Raw genomic sequence first — 24,682 nt, forward strand, 5'->3', positions numbered from 1 at the left:
CAACCCTCTCAGCCCTCGCTATTCTGTTTGTAACAGTGGTGTTTTCGACGGCTGAGTTTGAAATGCCAAGTGGCACATTAGCATGCAAGTGCTGGTATGTTTTTCTGGTCAAAATGTGGGGTTGGGAGTCTGATCTCAGCTCACATTTCAGTTTCAGTGTGGTGATAGGGATAGGGTGAATCTGCTTAGCTGTGGCCCCTGAGAAATGCATCACAGGCGTGGTTCACCTCCACTACTTTGCAGGGATAGTATGCACATGGGTACATGAGGGGTAGGGTGCTCATTTCAGCAAGGGCCTTGTGACATTTTGCGTGTGGATGACAACACAAAAGTGAGTTCACTCTGGAGAGCAGTGTGCTGGGACAGGGAAAAGATCTAGTTTTATTAGGAAGGTCTCTGTCTTTATTCTACCCTGTGGCGCAGATGCAGAATGGAGATCAATACTAATGATAGATTATTGTAAAAATGCATCATTTCTCAAAACCAGCAAATGTAAGCAACTTCTCATGTTAAATCCCTTCGGAGGATAAAGAAAGAAAATAAGCAATAAAAAGCATGCACAGATGGACGCTATTCTGATAGTAACATATTGAAAATGTTAAGAGGATTGCTAATCGCACAAAATTGTATGCAATGAGGTCACAAGCAGAGTACTGCACTGTAAAGGTTTTCCATTTGTGAGTTAGCTCAAAACTCTCTAATTTGACTAATGTATCACCAAAGGTGTTCTGTCTTGGATGGCAGGCTTGTTATCTGTCATATATGTGATTTTGTTGGTATAGTGGCACAATAGAAGATACATGTACTGCATTAAGAATTAGTAGTTAGAATGATGTTCCTTTGTTTTCTGCACGGGGACAGAAAACAAGTAACTTATATAAGAGAAGTGGTTACTCTAAGAAACGTGTAGGATTATGGTAGAATCTAAGCAGTCTCTTGGAGACTACTGTTATTTTTTTAAATTTGGAGGTAAATCTTTTTATTTTTGGATGATAAATTGAGCATAATTCAGGAGAGCCTGGAATGTGATAACTGATTAATTGCTATAATTGCACATGCATTTTCTGCTGAAGTACACTTTTTATCATATGTGATTCTTCTGTTCTTGACCTAATAACAATACAAATTTTTAATAAGGTCGAAACTTAAATATGTAATGCTGTCTAGGTTTTAATACAAACTGAAGCAGTGAGAAGTAGCATTTTTCATAGAATTTAATTCTCATCTGTTACTGTAGGAAGAGCATGGATGATAACTTTGAGCCAATTCTTTGGAGCTCTATGAAATTAAAAAAGTGCTGGGAAGCCTGCAGTTTTGTCCTTGTCATAGAAAAAAAGTAGCTTGGCATCTTGGTTATCTGCTGTTTTACATTGTAGTCTTGTTGATTTGTCCTTGGGCAGAACAGACAGATATATTTTATGAAAAGAGGAGGAAGAAGAACCATTGGAGAGGTGGATTTTACTTTTTGTTGAGAGACTATTTCCCTTCCCCCAGGTAAAACAGGACCCTTTATCACTGTTTAACTTTTTTTTATTATTTTTTATTTAATTTCTAGCTGATAAATTTAGACGGAAACTGGAAGAACTGGAGAAGGAGAAAAATTCTTTAAAATTTCAGCTTCCTTCAAGGCATCCCTCTGTTAGCAGTTTTTTGGATAGGTTCATGACCCAAGTTCAGGCAACATTGCACTGGGCTGCTGATAATTGGTAAGTTTGTTGATTCATTATTGTGCAAAATGGTGCTTCTGTTTTTCTCAAAATGCAGAATACACTTATGAATATCTATAATAAAGAGTTTTAATTACCATCTAATGTGTCCATATGGAGCTTGTTTATGAAAATCCCACCCTGTTCCCCCCCATTTTTTTTTTCTTTCTACAATTCTTTCAGAACTCCCCTCAGAAACATTGATCATGATGAACTGGCAAATTAAATGGAATGTTTCTCATTGATGTTGAGTGGGAATGGGATTGAATCCTTGACACGGCAGCTTGAGCATACAACAGCAACGCAGCTTGAGCAACGCTTCCCTGTGGAGTTAATTCTGATGCTCCCTTTCAGGCAATGAAAGGATATTTAAATATAAAATAAAAATCAGATTATTTTTTGATATGAATAGATCTTTGGGAACTTCCTTTTGTGTGCCACTTCTTAGATAGAAATATTGAGCTCAGCACTGTACAAAGTCACAAAAATAAATTCTAAACCTCATCTTGAAGGGATAACTTCAAAGATGGGAGGAAAGTGAGATGTGTCAGATGGCTAAGAGGGATAGGTTAGGGAAAAAAATAGTCTCCATTTCTTGGTCTATCTTAATCTGTGCTCCTAGTTACTGTTGTTAGAAGAGGATGCTTCATAGGAATTGAAAGCTATTCTCTAATGCAATCACACAAATGAAAGAAGAGAAGCCTTTTGTTTTCTGGCAGCTTGTTAATATAAAGGCTGCAGTGTGCTTGTCAATACCTTCATGTGTAATTTTTGACAGACTTGAAATTAGATAAAATCAGTACAGATAATATGATTTTTTCTGAAATTGGAGAACTGGAAGGTATTTTTAGTCTGTATTTATAGCATCTAGTAATAAGGGAGGTTTATAAGAAGCTGTATTCCTTCTGAGCTGTTTCCTTCTACCGTCTGAGGCTCTAAAAGGCTGTTTTACCATTCCTTAAGGATTAGGATACACCATTCTCTATTATTTCATTAATATGTGTTTGGTCTATGCATGAATTTGTAATAATGATTTTTACATTAGAAGTAGTGTTGTCTTCTTTGTCATGGAAATTGAGTCACTAAAGCATTCCTCAGATACAGTTTGCTTATTTTTATCCTGTAAAATGTATATAATATATAAATATAATATATAAATGTAATACATATATAATATATAAATATATAAGTATGTAATATATAAAATATAATGCTTTTATATATGAAATAGATGTTATATTTATGAAAGTGTTCCTGTTCTTTGGGTGATTACATCTCTAACTCTTCTCTTTGCACAGGTCTGAGCAGTGCCAGTCTTCAGGATCAGATAGATATCCTCTTCCCTTTTCTGTCTTGTGCACACTCCTTTCTTAGAGCTTAAGTTCAACTACTGTTGTTGTGACACCCTTTTATTTGCTTGCTTGATTTTTGTGGCCTTTTATGTTGCTTTGTCTGTGGCCTGACTCATTGATACAACAAGAGTACCCTTTGTCTTCTGTACAGGGGTTTAAGTCCTTTCTGTTCCAGCCGTATTTTTAGATACTACAGTGGCAAACATAACTTCTTCCTCAAGGAAAATTTGTAGGCTTCAGTTTTTGTATTCATTTTTAATTGGAACAAAAGCAGTATACCCAAGAAGACTTTTTTTTTTTGCCTGGAAAATTAAAAAGATGATCAGACTAGCCTTTGAAGACTAGATCATGGCAATATTACTGTAGTCAAGGCAATCTCATAGTTTTGCAAGAAAAGTGTGTATGGCAGCTTATTTAAGATATGAAGCTGAAATTCATGCCTCAGTTTTGTTTTACTTGATTAAATTATGAAATAAGTTTTTAAGTGAATGGATTTGATATTGATACAGAATATTGGGGTCATGTGGTGGGAGCCAGATTTGGTTATGTTTAGCTTACGAACAGCAAATGTTGTGGTTGTGCAATCAGTCAGGTTTGGTGAGATCAGAAAGATCTTGTTTGTCTTCCAGCAGTACCAAGTAGACAGATACACATGGAATTTCCAAGGTTCTGAAAATAAACTATGTTTATAATGGAATTTTTTCTAAATTTTGACCAACCACTTGGAAATTTATTATGTACATCTCTAGGAATGATGCAGCTCCAGCTTGAAGAAGGTGCCTTCAGAGCTGCTGGGAAGTGTGGTTGGTTGGAGCCACAGGAACCTGTAATGTCTGTAAGGCACAGTGATGGCCCAGCACCTCATAATAGTGATCTCTCTTTGGTGCATGCTGTTAATACAGAAATGCAGCTACACTGTCACTATGTATATCTTGCTTAATGATACCTATATTAGTGCTGAAGCTTTATTTTGCTTTTTCAGTACATTCTGCAGCCCATAGAGCGGGAATAAAGCAAGTGTGTCTTTTGATGGTCCTGCAGAATAGATGAAAACCTCTTGTTCTACACACTTGTTAAACACCTGTGCATGGAGATCATAATTGTGTGGTTAATCATGCTTAAGCCAGACTTATGATGCATGTTTTATATGTGGCATGGATGGATTTGCTTTGCAAGATTACAGTGGGAAATCATGACGCAAAACTCTTTGTTTGAGATGCAGTGTTTTTTAAAAAAGATACTGAAATGTAACTGTACTCTTTATGTGGAGATGCATGCACTTGTCTCTAAAGATGGACACAGAAACACAACAGCGCTTTGCAAGTGCACGTGCCCTTAGGAGGGAACATGGAGATGAAAATGGGTTTGCATTGTTTGCAGGTGCATTTTGAGAGGCAGATTATGGAATTGATACTTAACATAATGTGCTGATTACCTTGGAGTCCAGTCATGCAAAGATTTACGACTGAGGGTTGCACAGATGACTGGGAGGAAGCCCACTGATTGTGATTTTGAAAGAACTCGATGTGCAAGAGAGAAGTAAAATTTGGCATTGTGGAGCAAACACTCCAGATGATCTCTAATGTAGTCTCCAAAAGCTGACAGAAGCTGCAAAAATGGCTTTGGCAAGTTTTTAAACTTCTGTCTAAGAGATTTTTCTCTGTATTGATAGAAACTACATGCCTTAGTTTTGTCTCTTTCAAGGCAGTGATGGATAAATTTCTGAAATATGCTAAAGCTGGGGGAAGCCTGAAGCTATACAAGCTTTCCATTTTCTTTCTTCATCATGTTGTAAAAACAGTGCAAATGTTTGAGATAATAAAGGAAGATATGCCAAGGGAAAAAAAACCTCTTGTTCTCTAACTGTATCTGTTTGAAATGTAATCATTCTGGTGGTGCAGTGTTATGACTCTAAAGGTAACATGTAGCATTCTGATCAGTTTAATCCTTAAGACACTGAAACTCATAAAAACCACTAATTTTTAGCTGTTTTTTTTTTTTTTTTTCAAAGGGTTAGACATGAAGAAAATGGTCTTTGTCATGAAAAAGAGCTCAGACTTTTGAGATCAACTTCCCAGGAGAGGACGCAGGTTTCAGCCACAAAACGAAACCAGCTTTTTCAAGAAAAGAAGCGACTACAGGTAACAGGACTGCAAAGTTGTGCATAGGAGCCAGTGCTGTGTGGGGAAAACCTTGTAAGCTGTCACACAGAATTAAATAAATTTATTGTAATAGCGACTTTGCTTCTGTGTAGTAATTAGAGCCTTGGCTGGAGTCCAGTCGATAATCTAAGTGATGATTGGAGATGGCAGCCACAGGAGTTGTGTTAATCTCATTACAGAAATGCAGAGCTGGAAGGTTTGGTGGCTTGTGTGCATGCTTAAACTTTCCTCATTATCTTTTTAAGCATGCTCTTTGTTATAATTTGATGTTTTAATATTACACTGATCTTCCAAAGTTTTTTATTTGAAGACAAAAAGTTTTCATCCGTTTCTGGTTAGAATTTACTATAAATGCATGATTTACCAGCTTTTATTCCTGAAAGATGATTGATGCTTTTCATAAGGATGAAGGAATCATCACGGAGCAGTTAGCATTTGCTAACAATAGCATTACAATGACACATGATGTCACAACGTGATAGTTTGGCAAATGGAATGTTTCAAGATGGCATTAGTCCAATTTTAAGTCTGCAAGCCTTCTAAGCAAAATTTAGCTTTTTCTTTTCACCATCCTTCAAGAATCTCAATATACTGTCTAGTTATGTCTCTTTTAAACCTTGGTGATCACACTCAGTAAAGTGGCACCTTAGAGAGCTAATTTTTCTTTTTTTCTGTGGTCTCATCTTGTAATATTTTTTTGGGATATTTTCATTCCTTTGGTGGATCCAATATTATAGTAGTCTCTGTGTGTGTGCACACATAAATTTATATATATAAAAAAACCTGCAGAGAAATAGAGAAAAACATCTTATGTGGTCATTGCAAAATTGTACTTAGGTGAAGAAATGTATTTTTTTATTCTATTCATCTCCTTTATATTTTTTAGGTTCATTTCATCAACAAGAGGAGAAATAGTGTAGCTCAGCATTAAAGCATGTAGAAAATTTTTTAAATCTAGGCATCCAAGAGCCACCTCAAGATATTGAACTGAAAACTGCTGTACTTAAGACTCCACAACAGCTAATTTTTACACTTGCTCAAGCTGAATCTTTATTCTTCTGTGCTTATACTGGGGAAAAATTAACCACACCATTATACAGGCATGCTATTTATTAGCATTTTATCAAAATTACTGGGAATTCAAGGTTCTGGGGAATGCTGATCTGTGGTGGTTGTATGCACCCAGGAATCCCTAAGGATTGCTCCTGTCCAAAATCTTGCATGATCAGAAGTAATTTTTTTTAAAATTTTCCTCAGCCCCACTTTACTTTTTCTGCTCTGTTCTGTTGGTTCTGCATTTGTATTCAGGGATTTGAAAACCTGTGGCAGTATCTATAATTTATGTATTAATATTTCTGTTGCAATCTCTACTGCATGGTGACCATCAGTCCATAAGTGAGGCTGGAGGTGTACAGTCAGTGCTGATTAGCTGTTGTGTTGGAAATCCCAGTTTAAACTCAAATCTGCAAAGTAGAACTCCAGCTTATGTTTAGTCATATGAATATCATCTGCTGCTCCATGTTGAGACTTTAGGCCCTTTTTATCTGTCCCTGGAGGCTGACCAAGAGCATGCTAAAAGCTTTTTTGCATTTCTGGAAAAGAATGCGGGAGTTTTCGAGTTTACTGATTAAAATTTCCATGCTCCCAAGAATGCCTGTGAACTATTCCTGAGCAGAGCAGCTTTCTTTCTGTGAATGCAGATTGTGTGCTTCTAGTATCTATTTATGTTGTACATTTCAATACTAAAAGTGTGATTATAAAACCAGATTCTGTTCATCTTGCTTTCTGTTCCCATGTAGGTTGCTTATTGCAGTGATTGCAATTACTACATTTTCACAGAGTATGGAGGTCTCTGTATTAAGTAGGGCCTATTAAGATTTTGGCAGTATTCCCAAGCCAGTAAAACAGAGACAGAATTGTCCTTTGTGCACACTAAAAGCCTAATTTGAGACTGAAAGAAACAAAACTGATGTTTTTGGTCTGCTGACCTTTCTCTCCTTGACAAATGCCTGTGGGTTGAAACATGGGCTACACCATTCTCTTCTTGCTATGTCTAAAACCATAGAAGGAGGAAAGTAATTGAGGAAACCTAGTGTGCAGGACTATTAGAAGTTGAAATTTTGGAGCTATTCAACCTTTGAATGTACAAGGACCATATCTTGTTCTAAGTGATACTTGGGAAAGCTGGTTACAGTGCAGCAAACTTGAAAGTATGTTTGTTAACAAAATTTGTGAACTAAGCTTCATGCAAATTGCATTGAAAACATTAAATAATGTTAAAGTTATCAAGTTAAACTCTAAAAAGCAAAGAAATGCCAAAGTCTGTTATCTGTGCATAGTACATATGTTTTATAAGAGTCTGTAATATTGAATTATGCCTTTTAGATCCCTGCCTCATACATAACTGAAGTCTCTGTTCAGATATTCAGAATACTATTTTATATTCATTACTCAGTATTTGACCCCAGAACCCTTTTACTGTGTGCCACTCAAACCTTCTTTTGAATAGAAGTTTATTAATTTGTGAGTGGGCTCCTTTTATAGTATTAATCAACATGGCATCTTAGTGATTCAAACCCACTTAATTTTATCTCTGCAACACCATTTCGGGTGTTACTGCCATTTGCTCAGCTGCAGAATGGAGAAATGAATTGCCATAAAAAGCCATATGGTTGATTCTAATGTCAGTTTTGTAATGCCTAGTTTTTTACTTGTTAAAGATTTGGTTTTTTGTTTTTCATTTTTATTTTTAGTTGGACTGAATGTGATCAGAGTTTGAAATTGAGCTTTGATTTCTGTTGAGAGCCTATAGATAGCATGTCAGAGATCTTTTGCAGGTTGTATAGAAAATTATGAACATACAATCTGTGGCTATGTGTGGACATAATAGTTTAAATGGCTTGCAAAGTTTCACAGAGACAGTAAGAAATGTAGGAGTCGAATCATATTCTCCAGCATGATGTTCAGCCAGTTTGATGACAACTTTAACTCAGCAACCCAGTTTCCTTCAACAAGTGCTGCTTCCTTGGATGCAAGCTATCTGTTGGGTTTTCAAGGAAAAACCTTTTAAAGGTTGATGTACAAATTAATGAAGATTTTTTTTTTAATCTTTTGGCCTCCTCACTTCAGGAAGGACATAGAGGTGCTTGAGCACATCCAAAAAAGGGCAATGAAGCTGGTGAAGGGTCTGGAGCACAAATTTGATGAGGAGCAGCTTAGGGAGCTGGGAGTGTTTAGCCTGGAGAAAAGGAGTCTCAGTGGGGACCTTATCACTCTCTAGCTGAAAGGAGGTTGTAGCCAGGTTGGTCTCTTCTCCCAAGTAATAATTGACAGGAAAAGAGGAAATGGCCTCAAGCTGTACCAGGGGAGAATAAGATTGGACATGAGGAAGAATTTCCTCACTGGAAGGGTGGTCACGCTTTGGAGTAGGCTGCCCAGGGAGGTGGTAGAGTCACCATCCCTGGAAATGGTCAAGGAATGGCTTGACATAGCACTTAGTGCTCTGGTTTAGTTGACAAGGTGCTGTTCAGTCAAAGTTGGGCACAATGATCTTGGAGCTCTTTTTCAGCATTAATGATTCTACAGTTCTATGGTTCTAAAAATTGTATTTTGCTCTTGCAAGAAACATCAATATCATAATGCACACAATTTGAACTTCTAGAAAAGTGAGTGCAACTGATGTTGAAGTTCTGTGCATTTTAAGTCAAGGGAAGGATTTTGTGCTTTTTAGTTAATATGAAATGTTAATTATGAGAGGGGCTGATTAGATAGTAGGTGATTCTCTGCTTGCATCCTGTGCTTCATATCGAATTGGAAACATCAGATAAACCATTGCAGGGATATTCTGCAGGATAGATGTTTGATCAGTTTAGCTGCCAGTCTGTAGAACAAGATTCTGTTGCCATGGGTGATCAGACATTTGTTTTTTTGGTAGGAAGTTTTTAGCTTGTGATTGTGAAATACCTATGTATTTTAAAAGTGGAAGAGGACTGAGAGTAGGTGTTGGAAGAGGAACGTGAAGTGTGGTACTGAGCTGGAGGTGGTGAGTTTCAGACTGCTGGAAGCACTAGAGTTTCTGAGTACAACTGAAATAAGAGTTTTTGTGTGTCAACAAGAAGATGTCTCATTGAATGTTTGCTGAATTGGACATATTTAATTCATGCTACTTCTGACACTTGTACTTTTTTTTCTTAGAGGTGAATGGGTTTCTTTTATAAGATTCATAGTAAACTTTGGTTTCTGTTCTATGCAGAAAGAAATTGAAGATCTCCGAACAAGACTGGCCATATTAGAAGGAAAAGATCAACAGCTGAGAAGAGAAATTGAAGAACAAGATAGGCTTATTCAGTCACAGGACTGTGAACTGGCTGCTTTACTTGGCTGCATTTCTTTGAGGGAGCTGCAGGAAATAAGCAAGGCTGTGGATGACACCTTAGCATCCTCCTATCGAATTCCACTCAGTTTAGATCTTCCAGGACCAATAAAGAGGTATTTAAATTCCAATTTAGATGTGAGTCTTATATCTTCCTGTATGTTCTGCTGAATTGACTGTCACTTGTTTTCTTCATCATTGTGCTAGCTAATTATCTGGATTTAGACACTTTAAAACTTTCTGAGAAGAGATGTTGGAGTTCTACTATCGATGTATTTCCTCAGAGGAGTTTAGTTATTTGAATGTCTTGCACTTAATGTTCTCTTATGGTGAAGACCCACCTGCAGAAAGCATGTGTGTCCATCAACTGTTAATTCCTATCATCAGCTTACACTATATTTCTCGTTAGCTGGTGGAATTCTTTCCCCAGTTTGGTAATGCAGTAATTCAAGCATATTTCTTACAGCCTGAAAGTGTGTACTAGGCACCATTCAAGTAAATATTAGAGATGCTTCTTGCTTCCATGAAATTATAAATACAATAAACTCCTCAGAGTGCTAGACTCAGACAGTGGACTTGAGGCAGTGGGGAGGAGGATGCAGCATGAATAATTTTGGGACACTCACAGTTAAATGAACAGTAGATGCATCCTTTAAATGGAAAAATAGCTACTCTTGGCAGTATTTTGGAAATAACCTCATCTTTATTTAAAAAAGCAATTGAAGTACTGAAACTGTACTGGACATTGGTGATGGGACTTTGAAAGTGGTACTGCTGCCATGTCACCAAGAGAAAATAAAATTCCTGTTTATTCTAATGTACTTTTCTTCCAGAAAAGCAAAAACCATCTTGCTTGCAATTTTTTATCTCCCATCATGTTTATTGGATTTAGTTTGGTTGTATTAACATTCATGAGAAATTGCTGCTCATGTGTGCTAATTTATACAGTTTTTTTTTAAGTCAGCAGAACATTTTATAGAGGAGGTATTCTTCTCTTTTGACATGTGTTTAAAAGTTTAAATTAGGTTATGAGAAATAGTTTCTTGCATTAAGTTTATTTTGTTTTAATAATATCTTATACCTGTGTTTCTGAGATTGAGGAATAAAAGATCTTAAGCAGTATGAGAAACTGATTTGAGTTTTCTTAGTTTTGAGTTTGCTTATGAAAGAATATTCAAATTATTTTCATTGCTGCTGTAATATTTGGGTTGCACTTACCTCACTGGGAAGTTATTTAAAAGTGAGTTAAATAGTATGGGTTCAGGAGGAATTTTCTCTTACTAGCACCATAAATAGCACAATCACTTGAGAGAAAACAGGCATTCATTATTCAAAATGAGTTTATAACAGGAATGAAAATTTTAAAATTTTTTTCCTTTCTGTTCATTTTTAAAAGATGCAATGAATGAAACATCTTTCTTTTTTTTTTTCCTGTTGGTTGACTTTGTTGTGGTGAGATGCTTCTGCTCTCATTCCCATAGCTGGAGTTCTGCTGTTGGGACTCTGGTGTGTTGACCTTGGCTGCACACCAGGTGCTCACCAAGCCACTCTATCACTCCCTCTTCTCAGCTGGCCTGGGGAGAAAATACCAGATGGAAAACAATCCATGGGTTGAGATAAGGCAGTTTACTGAAGCAAAAGCAAAATGTTGCATGCATGCACACAAAGGTTTTATTCTCTACTTTCCATCACCAGGTGATGTCAAGACACTTCCCAGGAAGCAGGGCTTCAGCGCATGTAGTGGTTGCTCTGGAAGGCAAACACTCTAAATAATGAATGGCCTTGCTTCCTTTCCTTCTGTTAGCTTTTTTATCAGCAGACATCCCAAACATCCCGTAGTATGGAATATCCCTTTGGTCAGTGGGAGTTAGATGTCCTGGGTATGTCCTTTCCCAGGATTTTGTTGAACCCCAGCCTACTGCTGGTGTGGGAGGGCAGAATGTTGGAGAGAGAGTGCTGATGCTGTGCCAGCCCACACTGGTGTGTTACCAGTGCCTTTCCAGCCATGAGTGCAAAGCACAGCACTGTGGGGGCTGCTGTGGGGAAAGTGAACTCCATCTCAGCTAAACCAAATACAGGACACATAAATGCAGTTATTTAACAGTGAGAGTTTATTCAGATTAACAGTGAGCTTAACTGATGGGTGGCTTCCTTTTTGAGCTGTGCAGTCTGTCATACCTCAGGTACAGAGATTTTATGTCTGATTCCAGCCTGTTCTTCTTCTGTAAGATGAAAAAACATCTTGCGCATAGTAAGACATTTGGTGTGGGTTTAATTCCTGTGTGCCTATGGGCATCCCCCAGATTGTCATATAGTTAGACAGTAATTTAGGGGATTATCTTGTTTAAACTTCTCCTCCAAGTGAGGCTACAATTTCCTGGTGAGATCAGGTTGCTCAGTGTCCTATCTCTCCGAGTTTTGTATATCTTCAAAGACGGATATTTTGCGTCCTGCATTTCACCACCCTTGCTGTAAACTCTTTTTCCTTTGTCTTTCCAGAATTTCCATGGTTGCAACTTGAATTGACTTATTCTAAATCAGTACTTGTGGAAGAAGTATTGTTTATTAGGTGACAGGTTTACATACTTTGTTGATGCTAGTTCAACATATTAGTTTTAAATTCCAAAGTCTTGGCATAGTTAATCTGAAAGAGGTTTTTCTGGAAATGTGCATTTGATTTTAGGAATAGTTGCAGAGGAGAAAAAAAGTTTTCTAAATTTAGAGCTATCTGTGTGAGAAATAAAGCTATTACTCATGCACATGTGCTCGAGATCAGTGATTATGTAGAAAGGTCAATATCAATGGACAGTGAATTACAAACCCCTCGCTGTTGGGCTGCAAGATACTCTGTATTTATTCTAGCAGCATTGTGCTTGTCAGTAGAGTACTGCTATAACGTGCTTTTGCATAATTATTTGTTGACTACATGAATTGCATTCAGCACTGGAGCAACACAGGCAGGGCTAGTGTGAAGCATCTCTTAAGACAATCTGTGCTGTAATGAATTGTATTTGGTGACTTGCAGCTCACTAAAAGATAAAAAAATATTCAATATATTGGAGCAAACTTCCAGGAACATGAGAGGATATATTAAACAAAGAATACTTGCTCAAGTAATTGCCCTTCTGTGTGAAGGAGGAAAAGAGCAAGTCAAATACAACACTGGGATGAGCATTGGTTCTAAGCTTATTTTTCTTGTCAAGTGTTGTTATTTTTTCAGGAGTGTTCTTTGTTTTGCCTTATCTTTGCTATGTGCTGAACTTTTTAAATACAAAGAGCCTTTGTCAATACCTAAAGTATGCTTTGAGTTTGAAGAACTAAGAAATGTTAGGTGCATTACCCCAGGACCTTACTTGAGGGCTGTTGGAAGGCATGGTTCAAACCTGCTGGTTAATGGACAAAGAAGAATGTTTTGACGGGGAATTCTCACTGAGGTTGAGACTGCAGAATGTGGTCGTTTTGCTCATCCAGACAGGCTTAATTGCTCTTGGTAAGCTAAAGGGCATAATAATTATTTTAAAATGGGAAATTGCAGGGCAAAAGCTCAGTTCACTTGAATGAGTTTGCGTGGAGATATGTTTAAAAGGTGGGAGCAGCTGGTGTTATGTGCACTGTGACACGTGCCATGTTTTAACTGAAGACAACACACTGAAATCAGAGGAAAATGGGCCTGGGTGTTTCAGCATGAGGTACTTTCTTCTGGAGATTGCAAAAAGTATCCAAATATATAATTTTCATATTCACTACTGGACACCATTTCAGAAATACATGTTTTTAGCTGGTGTAACTTGCATTTTCTAATTATAAAAGAAGACCATATTAATTATTTGACTTATTCACTTCAATATCTGTTAGTTCCTTTATTTGTTTCTTTCCATTTCACAACACCGACTAGGGAAATCTGTTTTACTTCAGTTCATTTTTAGTTTCATTTTGCAGTTTCTTTGTTTTATCCATATCTGCAGATGCATGTGTTCTTACAGCATGCCATTCTTAAAATAAATTGCACTGTTCCATCTGGACTATTGTCTGGGCACTGATTGCTGGTTGAAAGAAATTCAATTATGTACCTTTCAAAATATTAGAATGCTCCACCTCTTCTTCACATGGAACAGTTTTTGATTAGTAGGCATTTGTTCTATGGTGGGTTTGTGGGACCATCTGAAGATAAGGAAATTCTCGTTTATGTGTATTAGTTATTAGAGGGTGGCCAGTGGTGCAAGGAACTGAACTTGAACATTTATGCAGCCAGTTCACTCTGCTTTTTTGATGCCTGGAGTTCATTTGAGAAAGATCAATTTGAAATTAAGTACAAGTACTCAGGGGGGTGTAAATCATATTTGTTGGAGTATACTCAAAGTATTCAGCAACTATGGTTGAGGACAAAGCCTGATAAAACAAAAGGTGGAATTTTTTTAGAGAACTTGGTTTACTTGAGCAAAGTTGGAAAAAAAAAAGACTTCAACATAGTTTCACATACAAACTTAGGAAAGTAGGATTTAGAATGGGCTGTTATGTTTTGTCATTGGGAGAGACTGCTTGCTGCTGTTCAGGGCCCCACTGGAAAGTGTTCTTGTAGGTAACTGGGTAGAGAGAGAGGGCTCACAATCTGGCTGTACTCAGGAACGTGCATTCTCCAAAAACCTATGGCACCTAGGAAAGCTTGTGTTTCCTTCTTGCTGGTTGGTGGAGACATTGTGGTGATCTTGTTGATGACCTCAGTGGGAATCTGACTCCATCTGTCTTGCTACTTTACTCCCAGGAACTGGATTTCTCAGGCAGGTCCCTTGACTTTGCTTTTCATGATGGGGAAGCTGGCTTCTAGCAGAATCTGGGTGATCCTCTCTCCTTACTCATACACTTCCATTGCTGTATTCCCCCACACAATGATGTCATCAATATATTGCAGGTGTTCTGGAGCCTCACCCTTTTCCAGTGCAGCCTGGATCAGTCCATGGCAGGTGGTGGGGCTGTGCTTCCACCCCTGGGGCAGTCGGTTCCAGGTGTACTGCACTCCCCTCCATGTGAAGGCAAACTAAGGCCTGCATTCTGCTGCCAGAGGAATGGAGAAAAATGCATTGGCAATGTCTATAGTGACGTACCACCTTGCTGCCTTGGACTCCAGCTCGTACTGGAGTTCCAGCATGTCTGGCACAGCAGCACTCAGCGATGGAGTCACTTCATTCAAGCCACGATAGTGCACTATCAATCTCCGTTCTCTGTCAGACTTGTGCACAGGCCAGATGGGACTGTTGAAGGGTGAGTGGGTCTTGCTGACCACCCCTTGGCTCTGAATTGTTTTGGAGCAATCTTAAAGGCAGTATTTTGTCCTTCCAAGCAGTGTTATAGAAGGAAAAAGTCGCAGCAGAAGGATAAGTAACACTTGCTTGAGTGCTCACGTGTATGGTGTAATGAGGAATCTGGTTTTCCCTGCTGAGCATCTGGTTCCCCCTGCTTACTTGAACAGCATCCAGTGGGACGTAGCAGCCTGTAAAGCCCAGGCCACGTATGTGCTGATTCCTCTGGGTATGTGCACAATGAGATTTACTTCTCTTCAGGGAAAAATGACCAGCTGTCTCAATCAATGTGTGATACTAAATTAGTCTGTATATAATGAAGAGAAACAGCTAGCAACTATATCAGGGACAGACCCTTTCAGTCAGTGAAATAAAATGGATGTTATTCTTAGGAGAATAATTGCAGCTGCTGTGGGCAAGCTCTAGTTTTTGTGCAGTCCAGACAGATGTAGCAGAAGAATGGGGATATATTGATATGTCAGAAAATCTGGGGAAAGTATTACTTAGGATGTGATGAACTGCTCCTGCAGATAGCTGCTTGATTGTCCCTTTGTTCTCATTCTGATGCTCCTGTTCCTGATAGCAGCTGAAGCAACAACTGCTTCAACTGCCCTGCAGCATCAGCTGGCAGAAGAGTGGTGGGAAACCCAGCACCATATGAATGGTTTGATTGGTTGAAACAGCTAGCTGGTTTGGCTCTCTGAACAGTGTTCTATAGGACCAGAAGATTTCTCAATACATGGCAATAAAAATAGAGCTTGTTGTGATGATTAAAGATGCCAGCAGCATCTTCAGGTGTCTGTGAACTGATAGTTTCTGCTGGAGTGATTTTATGTAAAAACCCCAAAACCATACTGAGATTCTGCCTCTGTCTTTGTATTGCTGGCATTTAAGAAAGCACTTTGATTAATCATTCTTATAAAAAATTGTGAAGTGTCATCCAATGCCCTGATTTTTCTTCATGTCTCCTAACGGGGGCTACTATCTGGCAGCACTCAGCAAACAAGAGTTGACTCTGTTTAGAGTTCTTATGTATGCAAGAGCTGGGCAGGATGATGAGTTTTTAAAGTACGCTTCCTATAGGTGTAAGTCTTTGAGAGCTGACAAAGGGAAATACAGTCACTGAGCAACCCATGAGTCAGTGAGAGACCCTATTGGTGAGCTGAGGTTATACAAACATTGAGAAAGTGTATTTCCAGTTCTGACTCTTGAAAAATTCTGAGTGGGGTAGCACATGTATTAGAGCAATCCTTGATGTATAGCAACAGTGAAGAAATACTGCTCTACAAATGATAGCTTGAAAAAGAGCAAATTGCTCTTCAAAAAGAAGAAAGCCAGCTCTCTGATCACTCAGAGGTAGGTGCATAATTTCAGGTTCTCATTCATATTCCTTCGAGAACTTTGTAGATTGAAATGTGCAGAAAGTGTGATCCTCCTGTACCTTAAAGTACATCTCTTGATAGTTGTTGTCTCAGATCAGATTAATTTTTGAGGTTGGACATTTTCCAAGGTGAGACTTTGCATTTTACTTCTAATTCAGGTGACTAGTCCTTGCAGCTGCCAGAAATTTCATTTTTATTATGAATTAAACACAACTTTTCTCTCCTTGTATTTAATGTCCAAGTCCTTTCCTCAAGAGCACTTTCAGGTTTAGATAAAGAAATTGGATTTTTACCACATTAGCTGAGCAGAAATTTTCTGTTTTTGTATTTTTTTAACTAGTTCTGTTGTCATATAGAAGTTTTCTCTGGGCTGCATTATAGAAGAAAAAAATCAGAGTTTATTTGTAAAACCCTGACTTAGGTTTAAAGAGTGGTTTTACTTCCCATTAAAAAGATATGCTGTTGTGAAAATACCATTGTTTTAAGTCCCATGGATCATTGCACTAAGATGAAAAGGAATTTACGTGCTTGGCTGAAAAATTGCTTTCTTGGTATGGTGATACTCAGATGTGTAGCCCAGACAGGCTTATGAGACAATCACATGGAATGAAAATCTTGTTATCCCATTTCTTTCTTGATAAGGTAGAATCAAACTTTGTGGTAAAGAGTTTCAAAAGAGAACAAAAAGTGGTGGTTTACATTTGTGCATTTAATGCATTCTAGCCCTGAATGTCCCTAATTGAGAAGAAGTGTAAAGCCAGCAATGCCCTGTAGGTCTAAAATCTGCCCATGGTATCTGTAAATAATAATCTGTTGGTTTTCCTCCAGAAAACTTTGGAAACAAGTATGTTTTTTCTTTGCTTTTTCTTCTTTTTTTTTTCTTTAGTCCTAGTTGTACGTGTCTAGCTTAAAGATGTCTCTTGTTAAATATAGTTTTGTTCAAAGCTCTTTTTTATGAGTTGTTTTCAAAACTTTCTGAGATATGCCCATTGAGGGAACTATAAAATCACAAGGAAGTTATTGATTGATTTGGTTTTATATTGTAGATTTATTCGCTAAAAGCACAGTGAAGTCCATATACTGAAGACTTTTGGTGGAATTTTGCCTTGATGTAGACTGTAGCAGACATTTACACCAAAGGTTCCCCAGGTAGCACTTGTGATTGTTTTTTTTTTTTTTTTTGCAAGGGACTGGACAAAAGCTTTTTTTTTGAAGGTCAGCTTCTGTTTGTTGTTAAAAGCAAGATGACAAGTGTAGGGCTTAGTTTATATATTTTTATCTTCGAAGAGAGTATAGCTTCTTGCGACTTCAGAATTGGAGCAAGAATCATGTTAGAAGACATAAAGCTGTAAAAGCCATGGTCCCTGCAGTTGTGATCATGAGAAGGATCACAGTAGCCTTATTGTTTGCAGGCAGTCTCATTACTCTGGGCCAAATTCAAACTGTAAATTGTTTAAATTTGCTGATTTTTATCTAGAAGGAAATACATATTCATGTGAATTGAGGGTTCAGCCCATCATGCTTTTTGCATACAATCTGAGCGTGGGCCTCTAGGCTGTTGTTCTTGAATTAGAAATTCAAATATGGGTAATTTTAAATTGTTCTCACTTGTGCTTAGTTTTAAAGAAATTAAAGTGCTTTTTGCTTAAGCACTGTATTGTGGTGTGGAGATTGAGAGTGTAATGACAAGATCTATAATAATTTTTTAGGTGACAGTAATGTAAAGGAGAATACTTGCTGTTAAAGGACTTTTTACTTGTCTTTCAGTGTGTTCAGAAAGGGATCAGAGATGGCAGCTTAATTTCTCTATGAAAAATAAGAATTTTTAGTACAGGATTTATTTGTTTTATATCAGTACCCTGTGTGTGGCGTGTTCTGTTGTGTGGATACAAAAGTAAATTCTGACTGTGCTTTTTGTTGCTGTATAAAAATTTTATTATTAATACAGGAACTGTTTCTGTTTAAGCAGTGTGTATATTTATAGATATTGAATATGGAGAACAGCATGAATTGCCTTTTGCCCACTTGCATTCTTTGAATTTTTTCTTAGGAAGCAAAACGTAAATACATAATAGCTTGGTATGCAAAGGGAAGTATACTAGCATAGTGGAAGGAAAGACATTCAGAAACATGCCTTCCTTTTGGAGAAAGCCATTCTTCCCAGTATTGTGCTAGTTAGCCTTCCTTTGAACAAAGCCACTTCCACAGTACCTGTAATTCCTGCATGCAAATTTAAACTTCTCAGAAGATTTTTTTAAAAGGCATTTTAAACATTATCTATTATATTGTGACACATAATGTCCTCTGTGGTAATGTGGGGAGGTATGATAGAGTGAGGAATGTGGGAACCAGACCACTTGATTCTTTTTCTTCTTTCTGTCCCCTAATGCATTGAAATGTCTTCCTTTATTTTGCCTGCATACCATTCCCAATTATGAACATCATCATCTCAGCGGGTTCCAACTGTGTTATTACAATTAAATATATTTAGTAGCAACTCTTTAATATCAGTAAAATGAGGTACTTAAAGGGTACTGCCTGAAGTGTTTGGATCTTAAAATTTTTCCCATAATCTGTTGTTACATACCAGATCACTTCCTGAGCATGCAGCATTTCCACACCCTCCTGCAGCTCTCCAGCCAAAGTCTGTGTTTTGCCAAAGTATTGCTTCATGTGTCATCCAGAAATTACATAATCCCTCAGCTCCTGCTTTCCTGTCCTAGTCTAGCCTGTCTACAGCGATACTCTGGGACGTAGCACGTGTACATTCCTGTTCTTTTTTCCTTCTAATGGATCCCAATGTCTGTAAGTCCATGGCATGTCATTCAAATGAAAGGCTTGTGTGGCCATCTACATGAATAAAGATACACTGCACATGAGGTATAGATTGCTGTGGATTCTGCAAGTGTTAAAAACCTTTCTTTTCCTTCATATTTAGTCAGTTAAATTTGTGTTAATTCAATTCCTGTCTTATTCTAGTCCTTGCATCAGCTGGGTCAAGAATTTTGCTTTCTCTGTGATATAGTTAGCTTATAATGAATTTGAGAAGTAAGTTCTAAATGGTCCTCATAATGGATTGCTAAGACTGTGAGGAGAAGCTGTCAAACTCTTGATTAGCTGTTCTGTCAGAGAAGAATAGCAAGGAGTCAAAACTATGGACGCCTTCCCAGGCAAGAATTTTGTGTTATTCCAAAGAGCTCTTTCTAAAGTCGTTTACCCTTGTAGTAATAGCTAAAGCAGCTTTTAAGCAGACAGAATACCCCTCTTAAAATGAAATATGATGCTCCAGGGTGGTTGTAAAAGAAAATGCTGTTTCTGGTTCAAGTCACATGTAATAGATCATGGCGGTTAAAGCTCTTTGTTGGTAGAATGAATCAGTATTGACTGCCTGGTTACTCTTGTGGGTCATTACCTTGTCAGTTAATTGGAAAGCTTGTGAGGGGCTTCTCTGTTACAGTGTTTTGTGGTAGAAGAAAGCAACCTGGGAATAAATGTAGTTAAAAGCAGTTTGTAGTTGGTAACGATGGCTGGTTCCTACATGTTTTTGATTGTTGTGTGTGTGTTGTATGATGGGCTAGTCTCTGCAAGGGGTAAGGGATTCCTCTGATATCACTCTGAAGGCTAACAAGGATTTGAAACAGAATATTACTGTGGAATTTGTGCCCTAAATAAAACAAATACACTTGTAAGAGTCTATGTGAATGCTGTTATCTGTAACAGAAGGATCTTTAGATTTGAGTTTCTGGTTAATCCAGCTATCACTAGCTTGGGTCAGATGAATTACTTACTAATGATATCCTTTATTGATATTGGTCAGATTAATATAAAATTCCATTAAAACTCCTCAAAATTATCTTAAAGCCGTAGTAAGTAGTGGCAGCATTTGATTCCTTATTTACTTTTTAGTGACTTGTTAGAGACTCATGAAAAAGAAATCTGGGTATAGGGAGAATGTTTTTTCCCACTCAGCACCTGGTCCTGAAAGTCTGCATGGGTTTGTGCATCCTTGTTAGCAATGCAGATTTGACAACTCAGTCCTAGTTTGCCATGCTGTTTTGAATGCATTGCTTCAAAAGAGGTTAAAAATTGATCTCTTTTCCTGTTAGCTGTGTGAATTATGCAGAGCAGTGAAATGTATGAACCTGAGGGGGGCTTTCTGTGAGGAAAGGAAACAGATGAGAGGAAGAGCACACAGAAGATATTTGTTAGAGTTGCCATCTATATACTGTTGTTCTTCTGGCTAAAACTGCACTTTATATTTTATTATGGCCTGGGTCTTTAGAGGTGAATTTTATGAGGCATTTTCAGTACAATTGGGTCAGTCACCCAGTATTCATTCAATTACACACTGCAGCCTTGCTGCTGCCCCTTGACATCTGTACACAAAGCCCATCTTTTTTTTACATAACCTGACCAGCTCAGATGCCAATTGTGGGAGATGCTGAAAGTAACTGGGAGCTCCAAAGCATAAGAAAAGAAGTGGCTAAATAGTTCATTCTGTCTGGCATGCCCAGAGGCAAGCAGGGAGCTGATAATGGCATCATTACACCAGCAATACTTTGTGTTTTGCACATATATTGCTGTAGAAAAGGGAGACATTTGAGACTCTGTGAGAAATGTCATTAAGCACTTTTACATAGGTAGGCAGTTGCATTTCTGATTGTTTCATTGCACAGGTGCTGGGGTGGTAATGAGGTGACAGGCCTGGCTGGGCTGTAGATAGGAAAGATGTGTGCTCCTTGAAGCAGGGTATTAGGGACAGCAATGCAAATAGGTGCCTCATTAATGTGATTAAATGATACTCTGAATTCTGCCTCTGAGGCCATTTCACTCCTGTGTGCAGTTTGCCAGGATGGTCCAACCAGCCTTTCTGTAGGTGATCAATAGCTGTTTGCAACTCCAACTTCACCTGCTTTGGGATTCATGCTCGTGAAAATGCTGACTCTTGAACTAGGGCTCAGGAAGTGCTGTGCTTGGAAAATCAGGGCAGGTTCTCAAAAGAAAATTGAAATGCACACAGAAGAGGAATGCATAGGCAGCAGGGGCTGTGTGCATGTCAAAACAGGCACTCAGTCATAATGTGCTTTCTGAATAACTGTGGCTTTTGTTTCTTCCACCTGTAAAATTAATACAACGCTGCCTTGGCATGCAGGAGTGTCACTGAAATAAATCCAGTGATGTCTCTGATATGTCTGGATATTTCAATGCCTAACACTAGAGAAAAGCTCAGAAATATATCATTAGTTCTTGTTTGGGAAAAAATAGTAACGCTAAGTCATGAAATAAATAGTTTTTATAACACATAAGGCATGAGGAAAAATTGAGATGCTGCTAATGGAGTGTGCTGACTGTCACATACACAGAACTGAGGTGTTTGACAGAAAAGAAAATAGTGTGTGATAAAGTAATTGAACAATGCAGAAAAAGTGTACACCTCCTAAGTCAGAGAGAGGGGAGTATTAAAGCAAAAATTGCAAAAAATAACCTCTCTCCTAACTCCTGATGTTTGATTTGCTTGGATTTTTGAACTTCATGTTAGAAATGTAAATGGTGGATATATTTACAAGAGCCAAAAGAAGATGTTTATTTCAGATCTGATAATAGAAAAGTAGGAAACCTCCATGCTTCTAATATACGGAAAAAACCCTTTCATTTTGTTCATATAAGCATGGGTCATGCCTCAATTTCAGCCCACTGTTGCATCAATTCGGTGAAAATATTTGGTAGGTTTTTATGAATGTAAAGAAACTGATTACTGGTATTTCATGTAAAATTACTGTGAGAACAAGTGGCTGTCGTTGAACTTTTTCTGGTAGAGCTGAAAACTGGGTTGTAAATTGCCAGTTCTTTGCGTCAGAAATGCCTTTGTGTTAGGTTTTTGGATGATAGTCTAGCAAAACACCAGTCCTGGACATTTCTGGGAACTTCCCAATTTGCTTTAGGTATTATGATTACGCAAACAATCATAATTGTGCTTCAAAGGGTAAGTAAAATCTGTATACTTGTTAATAAAGAACTGTAAAGGTGATGTTGGTTAGTCATTAGCAACCCTGAATGAAGCATAGTTTTTGTCTTGGTATTGACTCTGTTGTGTTGGTATGAGTCAGCTTAACTCTATTTCCATATAAAAATGTGTCTTGTGTAGCAGGCCATGTTAAGCAGAGGTTAACTTTTTTATTTTATTTATTTATTCTATTTTATTTTAATTCCTTCTAGCCTTCAAGAGAAAGAACAGTTGTACAGTATGTCCATTAAAGAAACTACTGCCAAAGTAAGTACATGTTTTCAGTTCTTCAGAATATTTACAGAAGCAGATCATAGCATGCATGTTGTCTTTGTTTTAGGAAGTTGGTTTTGTGGTGCTCCTTCTAAGAAGATTTTGCATATAAATATTTTTAAACATACACTGAAAAGCCCATCCCAACTTTTTGCTTGAACAGGCCACAGGGATTATAATACTTCAGGAAGCAGAGTAATCTCTTCTTTCTCAGCTTTTTTACTAGCAATCCATGCTCTTGCTGAGGTCTCTATTCAGGAACACACTCCTCAGCTTCATGAAACCATGGTCACAGCTGAATGCTTTGGCTCTTAATACAGAATCTCTTACTTTCTTGTCTAACTGGTTTTGTTGGTGTGAAGGGAAGAGCATAAATGAAGTACCTCTTTTCCCCACCATTTCACTAATAATCTAGCTAGCAATCTCATTTTCATACCCTTTAAAAATACAAAGAAAAGTGATATAGCTTATTTAGCACAATTTTTCTTTCTAACTAGAAATGTTAACTCTTTTCCTTTATCTTTCTTATTTCATGGGCTCCTTTCAAGAAGTAGAACACTAAAGTTTTATTTCAGAATGGCCCAGTTGCTCCATGAATGCTCTAGGAAAAAAAGATCCATTTACTCTAGGCAATTCACATAGATCTATATAAAACAGGAAGTGAAAAATATTTCTGGGTTTTGATTAATAATGAATTTATACTCTGAAATAAACTTGTTTTTCATGTTTTCTCTAATAGCAGTTACCGAAATCAGTAAAAATTTTGTCCTTCATCATATGTTCTTCCTAATTGTCTTGGCCACCACTTTGACTGTGCACTGTGGAAAAGATAATTTGAAGACTGCATCTCATAACCACTCATTTCTTCTCTTCCACTCTATTTTGAGCTCATTTTCTCTATTCCTTGCTTATACCCACATCTTGGGAAAATTAATATAGACTACAACAATGATTACCGCTGTATTTTTTAAATGACTATGAATAAAGGGTCAAGAAAACTATTGTAACTGACCTACAGCTCATCTACTAAAATGAATGAGACATTAAGTAGCTCAAAGTGATGTTTCAAGTGTTGTTTCAAGCCATTTGCAAGCTAAAGCATAAGATATGGAATTTACCTTTTTCCCAGAAAAAGTCTCATGAGGTTTTATTTTATCACCATAGTAGCTAGACACTTTTTCAATAGCAGCTGAAGCCATTGGGTTACAGTAGAGAAGTCTGTGAGGTAGTTTGTCACAGCTTGGATTTTTTTTTCTTTACATTTTCAATAGATAAAATACTATTTTAATTTTATTCCAGTCCTATGTGATTACTTTTATTTGTTATAGAAGATAAATAGGAAGCATGTAGTGAGATTCCTCCAAATAATTTCCTATTTAGTTTATTCATATCATCTCATCCTATTATTTTCATCTCAAAATAAATAGAGCTGGTCTTTTAAACCTTTCTATTATATGGGGAAAATATTCTTTTGTCAAAGGTCTATCCTTTTCCCCTGTGCCACTGGCATTTCTATGGCCTTTTCTGCCTCTTCTCTCTTGTTTTCAGCTGTGGCTGCAAAAGCTAACTTCTCCCTGCTAAGGAAGGGAGTGCTGCCCCTTATTCACCACCTTCCTTCAGAAATTAATATCTGCTTTCACTAATGGCAAGATTGTGATGTGTGGGAGACCAGGTAGACTGTTCCTTCCTTTAGGCAGTGTTAGCAGAATTTGTTTATCTTTTCCAAGGTGCTGTTTTAAAGAAATGTGAAGGTTACTCAAAACTTCTTTTCTCTTGAGATGATTGGAGAGTCAATTCCAGTGCTTTACTTGCTGTCCTTGTCCCTGTTTTTGCTGCTTTAGATTAAGATCATAAGCTGGAAAGATGGAAGAGTATGACAATGGGCACACTTGCCTTTGATATTTTGCTGTTTTTCATCTTGATTCCGCATATCTTTGCTAACCAGCTTCCTACTGGTTTCAGATAGACTGCTTTTTTGAGTAATATTTCACTCTGAATGCAGATTTGTAAGGTATATTCCTAAACAAGAGCCCTTTTTAAATAAAACCAAAAAGCCTGCTTTACAAAAACCTCAGAAACCACTGAAGAGGATTTTAAAATAAATACAGTAATACTTGTCTGCAAAAACACTTTG

The 24,682-nt window shown here is 37.6% G+C and overlaps 1 protein-coding gene across 3 annotated transcripts in view; it reads left to right on the forward strand.

The window, feature by feature from the left end:
- The window catches only part of DISC1 (DISC1 scaffold protein), a 172,935-nt gene that overhangs the window by 35,269 nt on the left and 112,984 nt on the right, over nt 1–24,682 (forward strand). For all 3 annotated transcript variants that reach the window (XR_008483208.1, XM_054280106.1, XM_054280105.1), the window contains exons 4-7: nt 1,556–1,706; nt 5,070–5,199; nt 9,473–9,708; nt 22,488–22,542. Coding sequence is in view for 2 of the 3 variants with exons in the window: in XM_054280106.1 (XP_054136081.1) it covers nt 1,556–1,706; nt 5,070–5,199; nt 9,473–9,708; nt 22,488–22,542 (572 nt within the window). In the remaining variant the exon portion in view is untranslated. The remainder of the gene's footprint in view (nt 1–1,555; nt 1,707–5,069; nt 5,200–9,472; nt 9,709–22,487; nt 22,543–24,682) is intronic.

Source organism: Melozone crissalis, unplaced genomic scaffold (assembly GCF_028551555.1).
Source record: "Melozone crissalis strain CALT ecotype California unplaced genomic scaffold, PUWL_Pcris_2 ptg000027l_1, whole genome shotgun sequence".
Lineage (NCBI taxonomy): Eukaryota > Metazoa > Chordata > Aves > Passeriformes > Passerellidae > Melozone > Melozone crissalis.